This window comes from Narcine bancroftii, chromosome 7 (genome assembly GCF_036971445.1).
Source record: "Narcine bancroftii isolate sNarBan1 chromosome 7, sNarBan1.hap1, whole genome shotgun sequence".
NCBI lineage: Eukaryota > Metazoa > Chordata > Chondrichthyes > Torpediniformes > Narcinidae > Narcine > Narcine bancroftii.
This window is the reverse complement of record NC_091475.1, coordinates 154,740,571-154,755,244: the sequence shown is the minus strand read 5'-3', so window position 1 is coordinate 154,755,244 and position 14,674 is coordinate 154,740,571. Positions and strand designations below refer to the sequence as shown.

The 14,674-nt window shown below is 37.7% G+C and overlaps 1 protein-coding gene across 9 annotated transcripts in view; it reads left to right on the top strand.

The window, feature by feature from the left end:
• tmem135 (transmembrane protein 135) overlaps window positions 1–13,183 on the top strand; it is a 382,777-nt gene extending 369,594 nt beyond the window's left edge. For all 9 annotated transcript variants that reach the window (XM_069890895.1, XM_069890892.1, XM_069890893.1 and 6 more), the window contains 3 exons: window positions 3,109–3,207; window positions 7,281–7,348; window positions 11,701–13,183. In XM_069890895.1, the coding sequence (XP_069746996.1) occupies window positions 3,109–3,207; window positions 7,281–7,348; window positions 11,701–11,836 (303 nt within the window). In that variant the 3' untranslated portion in view covers window positions 11,837–13,183. The remainder of the gene's footprint in view (window positions 1–3,108; window positions 3,208–7,280; window positions 7,349–11,700) is intronic.
• The last annotated feature ends 1,491 nt before the right edge of the window (window positions 13,184–14,674 follow it).

The window sequence follows — 14,674 nt, the reverse complement described above, 5'->3', positions numbered from 1 at the left end:
ACCCAGCTTTGACCGGAATAGGATCAACCTCTTCCGATCAGAGTCCAGGATGTCGCCCTCATGTGCCTCGATGATTGCCTCGACCGCGTGCTGCCGGATCTCGAAACGTGTCTGGGCTTCCGGGTGGGGTGGGTCGACCTCGAGGCTCCCTGCACACAGGAGATTTCCCAAGGCAGCCGTGGGAAAATTTTGTGGATTAAATTGTGGTGTGCTGTTAGACAGAATCAGACACACACAAGATAAAGACTGAACAACGGGCTTTAATCCACAAAAATCTCCACAAAGCCAGGCTGGCTGTGGCTGCAGCAACGCAGTGTGAGACCTCGGGATGCCGGCACAGGCTTATATCCCGGAAGGTGATTGACACCTGACCCGTGTGGCTTGATCCATTCAGGCTGACTGATTGGCAGCCGGCCAGGTGTTGTCCTGTCCCCTTACACTCCTGCAGGTACAGAGGTTACCCCCTGCAGTAGGTGGTGTACTACCAAAGTTGATTGCCAAATTCAAAACATTTTAAGTTCCTATCGTCAAATTTACGATGAAGAAAAGAAAGAAATGGTGCAAACGAATTTAGGCATGTTCTTCAAAAGTCCTCAATCAACACCCTGTCTATCAACCCATGCAGAAGAAGATTGTGAGCAGTCACAGCCAATTGCCAGTATAAGGGCAGTGATGGGATCAAATTCAGATGAAGAGACTTCCAATTAAAGTTGAAATGTTGACAATCGTTATTGAAACCACTCTACAGTATGTGTACAGTACATATTTACTACGGTATTAAAAGTACTCAACACAGTATATGTTGAGATTCTCTATTAGTGACTTAAAGTTCATATGGTTATGTATCTTTATAAAAGGTTCTGTATTATACATACATTGAGAATCTTCATTAAAGGTCCATTTGCTTCAAATGTTTTTTGAAAAATTGCCTCACAACCTTTTTTGGACATGCAGAGTAGAGTGAACCCGACTTACGACAAATTCGAGATCCAATCGATCTTCCAGTCCCAAGTTCAGTCGAAAATCGAGGACTACCTGTACTTCTCAGACAGCACAAGAAGAAATACATTTTTTGGTCAACAATATTTCTTTAGACTAGGAAAATGTTGGAGGTAGAAAGTGGAAGTAAACCAACAAGGAATATAAAAATATATTAGTTTATCAAGTGAAAAGGAGACGAGCATGTTAATTTGTGTCTCTTAATAGCAGAAACAGCAGAAATTACTGTGGGAGGAAATAGCTAAACCATTAAGCGCATCTCACTGCGGATCTAACAGTGTATGCATACTTCAAACATTAACTGCGTTTCTATTTTCTCAGTTGTTATTTGACTGCTGAGTGCTTCCAGCATTTTCTGTTTTATCTAACAATACACATATGTATCCAACTATATATATAGATATCTATATATATATATAGATATCTATATATATAGATATCTATATATATCTATATATATAGATATATCTATATATATATAGATATATCTATATCTATATCTATATATATATATAACTGCAATAGTTAAGAACTATGGGTATAATAACTTGATGCTTAAAAGACTGCATCCCAGCCATTCAAAATTGGTGGCTGCTCAGAGGAAAGGAATGTGACGTCCTGCCTCTTTTGCTGCAGGAATGCAGCTTGCTGTGTAAAAGGACTCACTGACCCGGCATTTCTTCTGTTCTATGTATATGGCAACGATGTAGGTTTTTAAGCGTAAAAAGAGTACTAGATTCTGCAGCAGACTCAGCAGATTAGAAGTCAGCATATGTATCAATGTTATTCATGAAAGGAGAGAGAGAAAATGGGAGTCTTTAGATCAATTAACTTGCTAGTAGTTGTCAAGAATATCTTGTGATGTGTATGATATCAGGACAGTAAGAAAATTATAATATTAGGCAGTATCAACATAGTTTCACAAAGGAAAATAGTGTTCAAAACCGACAATCAATAGATTTTGAGACTCAGTTGTCAGAATAATGAAGAGGGATATGGTACATCTGAATTTTCAGAAGACATTACTTTCCATTAAATGAGGGGTAACATATTAGAGTGGACAGTGAATTGATTAAAGAGATTAATAGTGAGAAGAAAGGATGAGTCATAAGGCTGGTAGGAGAGCGTGGAACCAGATGAGAGGGGATGATGAACAGATGGTTCTCACCTCTATATACTGGTGATCTCTCTACAATCTCTGTTCTGATGCAGGGTCTCAGTCTGAAACCGACCATTTCCTTGCTCCACATCAGCTGCTTGACTCACCAAATTCTTCTGGAAGTTTTTCTTTTGCTCCATATCAGTGCATTTGCAGGCTCTTGTGTCTCTAGATTCTGACATGAGACAGAACTACTGTTTGTTTCAGCACTAAGGGTTCCATGAAGGATTGGGCACAAAAATCAACTTGAAGTATTGAACAATGGAGAAGGCTTTTGGATTTGCTTGCATTTCTAATTTTCCTCTTGCAAGAATCCATTTTAAATTGTAATTACTGCATCTTTAGCATTTTAAGTTATGTTCCTGCAGCATTTCAAATGAACTGACAGGTTTTCCTTTCATCAAGTGTTTCTTTAAAATTGGATCTACCTGCAGTGTGTCAGCTGTGCATTGTTAATGTTAGGATTATCCTTGGGAAAGAAAACCCGCATCTTATTCTATCATAGAGCATAAGAGCTGAGCTTTATTCTGTTCTCTTTCAACATCTACACGTGGATTTTTGTTTTTTGCAGGATAACTATCAAGAGTGGAAGCCCTCGTTATTTTTATCTTATCTTTGATTAATTGAGGCCAATTGTCACAGAGCAAAACTATGAAGAGTGCATATGTTCATGTTCAGATACAAAGTTTTCAAAGAAACTAACTGAAATTTGATTTTAGTCTTTCATCTTCATGGCACTATTAACTGACTTTCTTGCTGCCAAAAGCTATGGACGTAATCACTGGTTTTCACATAAGGGGAATATTAGCAATATATTGATATGTAAAATATTGCATTATCAGCATTATTGGTATACTACATGTACTGGCATTATAAAATTAAGTAAATTGGCATAAAATAAACTGGTGCTCTGATTAATTTAAGCAATTAATATTTTTCTTTGTTGACAGACATTGTATTTCAAAGGCATTGAGGCAGGGAAATGTCCATACATTGCACATGCAGACACCATCATCTATGCAATTTCCACAGCTGTATGTTTTCAAGCGGTAGGTACCAGCGAATAAGATTTGTGAGTACATTTTTTAAATTTAGAAAATTATTTCACTACTTTTCTATTCACTTGTGGTACCAGATTACTGACTCAAGACTATTTATGATGGAACAGAGTGCTTGGGGTATTGCTACAAATCTCTGAAATGTTATTTTAATCTTTTGTATTTGTTACACATACATTCAATTAAAATAACATTTTAGTAATGGAAAAGCTGAAATCTGTGCATGTATTGTTACCGTGATTTTGTTCATCATTATGAAGTTCAAAATAAATTGAATATAATGGAGGAACACAATGGCAGATGCTTTTTTTTTACTGCAAATGGTGCTGATCCAGTTAACTCCACCATTCAGCACATTTTTGGTAATACAAGGTTACCCTAATGCTTGCATTTTATGGGCATTTGCAGTTGTATTAGTTTATATGAAATGAATCCATGTCTGGACTATTTGCCTAGCAGTTCTCTGTGCACTTTGATTGCCCTGAAGAACACCCACAATTTGTTCCCTGGATGATAGCTACCTTATGTTGCTTATTAACTTTTAAGGATTTTAGCAACCAGCCAATGTTGTTCATAAGATGGATTTTGCATCAGGATGCCAATATCACGAATAGTTAATACTAGTTAAAGCGAGTCTGCAATTTTAATGTTGCCCCCTCCTGCTTTTCATAAAGCAGAAATGTATTGCTGCTGGAACTGGGTCAGTGCACATGGGAGAGTGATAGATGATCTATTTATGGACACTGTTCACAATGCCTTGGGGAAGGTGATAGAAAGGATCAAGGAAGTTGGTATTTGTGAAACTCTGAACATACTCAAAGTATTGGCATGGGATGAAGAGAGCAAGGGGGATGCAAGAAGGCACAGTTTCTGAACCTAGAACTGTAAAATTGAGTGTTATCCACCACCCTTCCCCCAATCTCAATGCTTAGAGCTGATCAAGGTTGTTTTCCACTCCATATTTCCACCTTTCGGCCAGGCATTTGACAACACCACCAAAACAGGTGATGGAATGTGGTAGATAAGCACAAAATAAACACAACTGGATTAGTTGACATATGAACAATGGTCTGCTTTCCTTCATATCTTACATTTAAAATGTTTGTTTTGTTGCCGCACATTTATTTTTGTGTGTTTGTCAAATGATCATAAAAGATAGTTGCAAGGAATAAGATTGTTGTTCAAAGTGGAAATAGAGTTATTGGTAAAGCTACGTAAAAGTTTTCTAACTGCAGAGCAGATATTGGGCATTGACCTTTGTGGTTTGCTGGCTATTTGTAGATGTTGAGGAATGGTTGGTTAAGAAGCCTTATGGTGTGCTGGCTTTCATTAATGAGTGGATTGAGTTCAAGAGCCATGAAAAAATGTTGCATCTCTGTAAAACTCTGGTTAGACCACACAGAGTATTGTATTCAGTTCTGGCCACCTTATTATAGGAAGTATGTGTATGCTTTTGAGAGGCTGTCTGGATTAATGAATGTGCCTCAGGACAAAAAGTTGATGGAGCTTGGGCATTTCTCTATGGGATGACAGAGAATGAGAGGTGACTTAATAGAGCTGTATAAATTTATAATGGGAATAGATAGAGTGAGCAGTTAGCACCTTTTTATTAGGGCAGTAAAGGCCAATACCAGAAAACATCTGTTTAAGATGAGTGGAAGAATGTTTAAGATGTCAGAGGTAGGTTTTTTAATATCTGGAATGCACTGCCAGGGGTGGTGGAGAAGACTGATGCAATAGGAATATTTAAGAGAATCTTACATGGATGAAAGAGAAATGGGAGGTCATGGAGTAGTTTTACAGTATATAGATCAGCTCAATATCCCAAAGGGCCTGTACTGAATCTTCAGAAATTCATTGTCATGGCCCCCTTGACTGGCTACTGGCTTTGTTTTCATGTTTCAAAATGCAGAGAGGATCATCTTTATGGAAATGCAAACATTTTTTACTCCATTTTGCTGAGGATGCGATTGGAGAATGTGTGGCTGATTGGACTTGTTCCTTTATCTCTTTCACCAGGTTTTTCTTCTTGATGTATCCTCTTCCACCAGTTACTGAATCTAATTTTCCTACTTGGGCTTTTGATCAAATGAGAAAGGCAAACAATGTGTAGTTAGACAGATGGTGTAGGAGGTAAGGCTTCAGATTTCTGGAGAATGTGGGACTTATAAAGCTGGACAGATTGCACTTCAACCAGAAGATATACATAATTCTTGCAGGAGGTTTGCTGGTACTGCCAGGCAGAGATTCAATTAATTTGGCAGAGGAATGGGATGCAGAGTTAGCTGTACATTTGGAAGGGTGGTGCAGTTACATTATGAAACAAAACAGATAATGGGCATTATAGGGAAATGAGAATACAAGACAAGAGTGGCCTTGACTAACAATCTTCAGGCTTCATGGGGGAATGCAAAAGAGAAAGTGGGATTGCAGGATTTATTAAGGAATATGTAATGAGGGAGCCTATCTTGAAAGCTTCTTAAATGAGGGCATATGAGAGGATTTAGGAACAAAAGAGAACCATCACATTGCTGGGGATATACTGCAGGCCTCCTAACAGTCAACAGGAGAGGGAGAATTATGTAAACAAGTCGCTGAAATACAGAGCCCTCTATTAGTTTTGTTTTCCTTATTTGTCCCTGTGCTCCACAGTTTTAAATTCATAATCAAACAATTCATGTGATTAAGGTGCACATCCCAGATTTTATTCAAGGTAACTTGTAGATACATCTTGGCTTGACTATGTAGAAATCCCAGCACTTTTAATCCAGTCCCCCAGTATCTGCAGACTTTCCTGTTTCACTGTGATAGTTTTAAGTTTTATGCCTGCTGACTCTGCCGATATTAAGAACCAGAAGAATTTTCGTGGACGGCATGCTGTGACCTGAAAGATTCCACAATGCAATAATGGAAAATGTATTATTCCTTCTCAGCTTGAGCTTTCGGATGATCTTTAGGAAGGCAGGTGGGAGTGCAGAACCATGATGTAATGAATCAACAAATGCCATCAGTCAAATTATATCTCTAAACCACATTATCAGTCCAAGGGATCCCTGGGTTATGAATGACCTGATTTAAGGAACATATATTATTGAAGAATTTTCAAGCTGGTGACAATATTTCAGGGTATTCATATTAACAGTATATAGTATATTCCACTAGTTTAATAAAGAATATGTCGTGTGAGTTAAAGTGATCTTTTAAAATGAAATTATACCAATGTTATATGGCGAGCTCTCCACTGGCCACCGTGACAGAGGTGCACCAAAGAAAAGGTACAAGGACTGCCTAAAGAAATCTCTTGGTGCCTGCCACATTGACCACCGCCAGTGGGCTGATAACACCTCAAACCGTGCATCTTGGCACCTCACAGTTTGGCGGGCAGCAACCTCCTTTGAAGAAGACTGCAGAGCCCACCTCACTGACAAAAGGCAAAGGAGGAAAAACCCAACACCCAACCCCAACCAACCAATTTTCCCCTGCAGCCGCTGCAACCGTGTCTGCCTGTCCCGCATCGGACTTGTCAGCCACAAACGAGCCTGCAGCTGACGTGGACTTTTTACCCCCTCCATAAATCTTCGTCCGCGAAGCCAAGCCAAAGAATACCAATGGTATGTTGAGAGAAACGCTATCTTTTACTATGGAAAGTAGTTTTTCTGACATGGAGAAACCAGCTTCTAGAGAGTTCTTGGGAAAAGAACCATTATGCAACTCTGGGTGAAAAGTAAAGAATGAAAATGAATTAGTGGTTATGGACCAAAATCCAACATAACATTGTTCTTCACAAATGATCTGTGACTGCAAATGCTGAATATTATTTAGAAGAGCATTGTCATTGATATTAAAGTTCCTTTAACACATAATACAAAGTGGAATTCATTAATTTGGAGAAAATTAATGTGATACGCTTGTCAAAAATTCAGGTTCGAACATTTTTACTGCAGCATTAATTCAACATTAAAGTGTGATTCACCAATATGTCAACATGGTCATTTTAAAATTCATATTGCATTTCATTGAGAATTTAAAAAAAAATCATTATTACATTTCCATATAATTTTTAGGCGGTAATGGAAGTTCAGAATCTCAGGCCTTCCTACTGGAAATTTCTGCTGAGGCTTACAAAGGGAAGGTAAGTGTTTCAGTTCCTCCTCAATGAACATCAGCATCAACCCACCACAGGGCTACATACTTCTGGCTCTGCTCTCAACTCTGCTCTGCTTTAAACTTACAACTGCATGGCTTGGTTCGATGACACCACCACTTACAAATTCGCTGACAATACCGCAGTAGTGGGCTGTGTAAAAAGGGGCGATGACTCAGCATACTGGAGGGAGATTCAAAACTTGGATGAATGGTAGACTAACAACAACCTCACACTCAATGTCACCAAAATCAAGGAGGTGATTGTAGACATTAGGAAGGGTAAAAATGTGAAACTTTTCTTAAAATCTGTCAACCATACCTACGTAACATAGGTGTAAGGGTATAGTGCGGCCCCCCTTTGCTTTGCTGCTTGCCTCTCCCCCTTTGTTCTTCCTCTTCTAGCGGGAGGGTGAGGGGGGAGGGGTCCATTCCAATTAGGCTGTCGAGATGAATGTAAGAGACTTGGAGGATGCGAGTAGAGCTCCGATAGACCCTGTGGTTAATGTGTTTTCCTTTTTCCTTTTTAATTTGCTACTTGTCTTTGGTTAGTGGCATCTTGTTTTTTTATGTTAAATAAGTGTTTTTGTCTTTTAATGTAAGTTATTTAAATAGTTTTCTGTTGTGCAGGTGAGGGGAGGGGGGAATAAAACCAGACTCAGCAGAAGAAATGTATATATACTTGATGAATGTAATTGCTGAACTGTGAATTATTGGAACTGTCTTGAGTTTTAAAAAATGATAAATAAAATATTTTAAAAAAGGGAAAAACCAGTAGTGTATGATCCAGTTTGGGGATCAGAGCTGGAGAGGGTGAGAAAATTTAAATTCCTGGAAGTCACTATCTCGGAGGATCTTTCCCGGACCCAACATTTTAAAGTAGTCGTGAAGAAAACATTAGCGCCTCTACTTCCTCAGGAGTTTGTGGAGGTTCATTATGACATTGGATACCGTGGCAAATGTCTAGAGATGTGTAGCGGAAAGTATGCTGACGAACAGCATCATGGCCTGGAATGGGAGTACTAATACCTCTGAGTGGAAAGTGATGCAAAAGGTAGTGAATAAGCCCAGTACATCGTAGGCAAAATTCTCCCCACCATCGAGAAAATGTACGTGGAATTCTGCTGTCGGAGAGTAGCAGCATTCATCAAGTATCCACTCTATCAAGGACATGCTCTGTTCTCGCTGCTGCCATCAGGAAAGAGGTATAGGTACCACAAGACTCTCACCACCAGGTTCAGGAACTGTGGCTATCCCTACATCATCAGATTTTTAAACAACAGACTCAATTAGAGAATCATTTAAGAAATCTTACTCTGCACATAACTTATTACTGAATATTTTTGATGTGTTTGCAATATCAGTTTGTTTACTTTTATTTATTTGTTTACATTTCTCTCTTTTGTATGCGTGTCTTTTCTTGCATACAGTTTACACTACGAATAAGTAGAAATTCTGCCCAGCCTGCAGGAAAAGGAATGTATGTACTCTTGACAATAAATTTGAACTTGAACAGTTCATTTTGCCATTTCTGAGTCATTGAACACTTTGCTTTGTCTACATGAATTTTAGCAAGGCTTGTGGTAGATAGGTAATAAATCAAATTTCTTTAATCCAAAGGAACATGCCACATTAAAGCCAAACTGGCTCATTGGTGTAATGATCAGTCTTTTATTTAACTGAACAGTTATTTGTCCTTGCTTCTATAGCGATCAATGCTAGATCCCTTTGTTTTTATGATCTGTGCAAGTGTATTAGATTTAACAGTGGGGTGCATGGTTAAGAAGTCCAGCATACAAGGTAATAATATTGTAGTGATATTGAAGAATAAAATGACAGATTGCAGGAAAATAATGATGAGCTGGCAGGGAAGCAGAAATGTGCAAAATAAAGGTTCAAATCATATTTTATTCAGCCAACTGTTCGTGCTGTCCCTCTGTTCATATAAATTGAATCCAGTTATGCATATCCTCTGCCCTCCAATACCAGAGGTGGACCGCAAGGTGTAATAAGGTCTTAGCCAATGCAACACTCAGGTCCTGCCCTTGGATGTCCTGGCAACCATTAACAGGAGCCTCACATCCTTTTCATGTCTTAAGAGGTTTTTAGGATGGTTTAAATATCTGATGTACAGAGATGTTTAAATAATTAAATTAAAATTGTTTGAAATTATTTTTAAAATAAAATTCAATGAACAAAAAAACATTGAAAATTTCAATAACGTAAAAAATAAAATTTAATAAATTTTGATTAGAAGCTAGATGGTATATGGTGGTAGTGGCAGATTTTCTGGCATACAGGAAGTCTGTGCAAGCCCAGGGCATTAATAAAAATGAGTTTATTGATGAAGTCCACCATTATGAAATACTTTGAATGTCTGTTGATGGACCACATCCAATTGCATCTCCCAGAGACACTGGACCAGTTTCAATTCATCTATAGACAAAACTGTTCCATTGTGATGCTATAGCCTTTGTCCTGATTCACCTGGAGAACGACTCCTCATACACCAGGCTGCTGTTCAACTTCAGGTCAGCATTTAATGCCATCATATTTCAGAGGCTGGAGGAGAAATTGTCTTCAGTAGGATTCAACACCCATCTCTGTAATTGAATTCTGGACTTCATAAAATAGAATGACCACTGTCGAGAGAATCCTGGCCGGCTGCATCAAAGTGTTGACTCCAGCAGAGGCAATGTGACCCTCTTCACGTCCCATCATTGAAGACAGGTGTGCGGCCCCTTGATCTCCCCTTCACAAAATCAACAGTATGTTCTTTGGTCTTGGTGATGTTGAGATCAAGAATATTGTTTTGTTGGCAGCACCCAACTAGATTCTCAATCTCCACCTGTATTCTCACACATCATTTCCAGTTAATTCAGCCAACAACCATGGTATTGTCAGCAAATTTGATAATGATGACTTTATTGTCATACACGTTGTGCAATGTACATATGTGTCAATATTTTTAATTTCTGCAGCTGAACAGGTGCTTATAAAAAAATTATACTAGTAAATAATTGAACTAAATTAATGTATAGATTTTAATGATTTATTATTAATATAATTTGTGGACTGCTTTGGAAGTGAACAGCGAAGCAGTCATGTGTGTAAAGGGAATAGAGCAGGGGACTAAGCAGTGAGCTGTGGTGGCTTTTTCTTATGGAACAAGCATAGATAGCCAGGTAAATTTGGCCCAGTACATTTGAGGACTGCAAACTAAACCGCATAATGCATTATAAATGGTGGGATTGTGATGTCTAAAGCAGCCATTCTCAGTGGGTACCCTACGCCCCCCCCCAACACCCTTCAGACAACAGCACATTTAAATAAAAGCCTTTTTCTTTTGACGTCATGTTACATCGATATTTTATATGTAGTCGGAAGGAGAGAGTGTGGAAGAAACCAAAATGGCAACTTCCCAAGGAAGGGGGCCATTACCTTTTAGGAGAATCCTCGGTGTTGGGGGGGGGAGGGGGGGAGATGGCCATAGTTGAAAAAATGTTGAGAATGGTTGATCTACAGCAGGAGGGATTATCAGAGGATACGTTTCTGTCTGTCTATCAGAAGTAGCAGGATAGATAGAAAGGGCGGCACAGTTGGCTTAGCAGTTAGTGCAACGCCATTACAGTGCCACGTTGTCTGTAAGGAGTTTGTACTATCTCTCCACGTTTGTGTGGGGTTCCCCAGGGGCTCTGGTTTCCTCTCACTGTTCGAAACATACTGGGGGTTGTAGGTTAATTGGGTGTAATTGGGGGGATGTTGATGAATCACAAAATAAAAATGCAAATTACTAACCTGAAATGGTAAAGAAACCATTAGTTAGACCACATCCAGAGTATAAAGTACCAACTAAGAAGATAAATATTGGAGAGAGAGAGAGAGAAGAAATATAGTAATTACGCAAAAGCGTATATCTTGATGAAGGGCTCAGACCCAAAATGTTGGTTATATACCTTTGCCTCGTGTGGACACTGCGGGACCTGCTGAGCTTCCCCAGTAAGTGTAATCACAGCATTTGTAGACTTTCTTGTTTCATTCTCACAGAGAGAATAAATATGATATGATTTTCTTTTGAGAAAGAAATTGAGGCAAGTAACCAGCAAAAAAAATAAGTAGGTTATAAAATATGTAAGTTTAAAATTGGAGCCCCGGCACTGTTAGTTATCCAATTATGCAACATGCAACCTCAAGCAACCAGGAAATTCACTTATCCGCCATCTACAGCTTCCCAGAGGTGCAGGACAGCAGGGGTTTTACTGTATACATTTCTTTGAATGTGCCTTTATTTTGGAACGTCATTGATTTTGCGCATTCATTTCTTCATTTTATATCAATCAGGTTTGCTTTGATGAACAGAAGGGCATTGGATGTTTTTGGTACACATGCCTCGAGGGACTTCAAAGGATTTATGCCAAGGTTGGATCCAAGATATACCCTTGTAAAACCAGAACTTGAACTTGAACTCCGATCCTGACTGGTAACTGTATGATGCATTAGTAAGGACAGTCTTTGGAATGGTTCAGGTCCTTAGGGCAGGTTTGGCACAAGAAGCCATTAATTCCAGTGTTTCACAGGGGCGGGGGGGTGGGGAGGGGAGGGACAGGGTTGATATTCTTGCTGTTTTCTTTAAGGGCTATCTAATTGCGCCTCTCTTCTGATGTAAAATGTGAATGCATAAAGCATCTAATCTATGAAGTTTAATTGTTCTTGTTAATCGATTATTCAATTTTTGTTACAATTATTGTTGTTTATTTTAAATGTAATTTTGGTTGCCTTATAAATTTCAAATATGCCAACTGCTTTTAGCAGGGTGTTGCCCATTTTATATATGCCAATGCTAATGGACTTTTTTGTGAAATTGAAAGATTTTTTTTTCTTTTTGCAAAGTCTATAGTAATGGGTTCATTCCTTCTCGCCAGTGGTCGATAGATGAATGAAATAAACAAAATGTGATGAAAAATAATCTGCATCCTACAGGGTAAATTCCAACACCAATTTTTACTGCTGAAAAAATGTTATTGCTTTTGATATCAAATTGCTCAGTTATGTTTAATCATTTAAAAACCAAGTCATTTCTGTCATGTAAGTAATCTATTTATCTCAAACCTCAATCCATACTGGTATCTTAATGAAAGTCAGCCCTGATTCCTGTTGAAGAATATTTTTTACTTCTAACTGAAAATTTTCATACTCTCATGTATTATAAAATTATAAAATAGATGATTAATTTTGATTGTAAATGTAATGAAGTGTGTATTTCAGGCAAAAGGCAATTCATTAAAAAACAAAGACATTGTTTTCAATCATTCAATCAAATTTTTTGGGGGGAATTGGCCAAAAAGCCTCTTATTAAAGCATTATTTTATGAAACTGAACAATTGTCCTTCAAAATATTATCAGTTAGTATATAGAACACGATCCAAATTTCCATATATTGAAAATTTGCTTTAAGGATTTGTTCTTATTAAATTTTATATTTGATATGTTGAAAAAATTATGAATTTTTGTATAACTTTAAAAGCATTTAGCTAACAGAAAATATGCATGTGTTGATTTTGTAAGAAACCCCTATTTCTCAGCTGATGATGTGTAACTCAAACTGTTTCAAAAACCTGCAACTATAAACAGATGTTATCTGTGGCATCCAGATGATAACAGACTGTGCGTGCTCTAGTCTAAGTTAGAACAGTGGCATCGTTGATCTATAAACAATAAAAGCCCCAGTATCTGACATCTATGGGAATTGGTAGATGCTGATAAGTGAATTTGTCGGTTGCTTGAGATTGTGTGTTGTGTAGATTGGTGAACTGATCGATTGGGGAGGTGGGGGGGGGGGCTCCGATTTTAAACTTTCATTTTTTTTTTAACCTATTTATTTTTCACAATTTTTTTTTTTGCTTGGTTGCTTGAGGCTGTAGGTTGCTTGAAAACCAGATAACGGAGATTTTACTGTATGTGCTTATTGTTAAAGATGCCCTGGCTTCCAGGATTAGCTTTGCAATCCTACTGTGAACTAGACAGTTCTGCAGTTCCAGTTTGTGTGAAATTAGAAAGCGAAAATGCTTTTTACTTTCAATAGGTTTATACAAGGATTATAGATCCAGACTATCTTCAACCATTTCACAGGTTTACCTGAACACAAGTGATTGGCATTGAGACGACCGCGAACTCTACTGAATTAAATTACAATATGAATGGTTAATAATTAGTGCAGTTACAAATGTTAAAATACCATTAAGTAAAAATCATCACAGAATTTGATCTGGATACAAGAATCTACTGGGTGTGTGTGTTTTGACAAAAATTATGAGTTCATTATTAAGGTTATTCAATTATTAGATTATTTGCAAGTTTCACGGGTATATGCTGGAAAGTTGTTGCAAAATTCATTCAGTAAGATGCCATGCTTTAAATGGAATTCATGATCTTTGTAGATGTTTTAACATTTATTTGTAGTGACCTAATGAGGAATAAAAGGGTGTTTAAATAGCTTATATATAACCTCTGTGCAAAAGGTACATTTTGTTGCTTTTTTCACTGCTCCACTTGTCAATTAAACCTCTGCCTGGAAAACTAGAGTTGGAAAACAAAATAGGACAAAGGATGTCCTTTCCATTGTCCTTCAGTGGTTTGTTTGAAAATTGTTTTTTGTGTGGAAGGGGGTTAAAAACAATTCTGGAGACTATGATACAAGGTAACGTTGTTCAATTTTGTAAAGAATGGATAGAAAATTCAAACATGTAAATAGTGACAAATTTAGAGCTACATCTCAATAATTGTATAATTATAAATAGTAATTTTAACATTTAAAATACCAATAAAGCAAAGTTAACAGCAAGTATATTTTTATGATCATAATAAAGAAAATGGTGAACTATTGCTAATTTCTATTTGTCAGATAGCTAATTCTTTAGAATGTTGTTCAAATGGCATGTGTCTTTTAACAGTGTATGTCATCACTAGTTTTAAATCAAAATGTGTTAATCATAAGAATCACACATGTTTCAGTAAGATTCCCTCTCATTCCTCGAAACTCCGGTAAGCATGGACTCAACCTGTTCAACGCTTTCCCACATTGAATGAAGAAACTGTGAGGTTTGCTGAATCATCCTGGAGCTTCCAGTGAAATTATTTATTTCATTAAATAACAGGAATAAGACATTACTCTCAATATGATCTCACAAATGCAGTCGTAGTATAGCTATTTCAACCCATTTGAAGTAAAATCAAGCATTCCATTAACCTTCCCAGTCACCTGCTGCACCTATATGTTGGTTTTCCATGTTTCAGGCACGAGGACCCCTGAATCCCA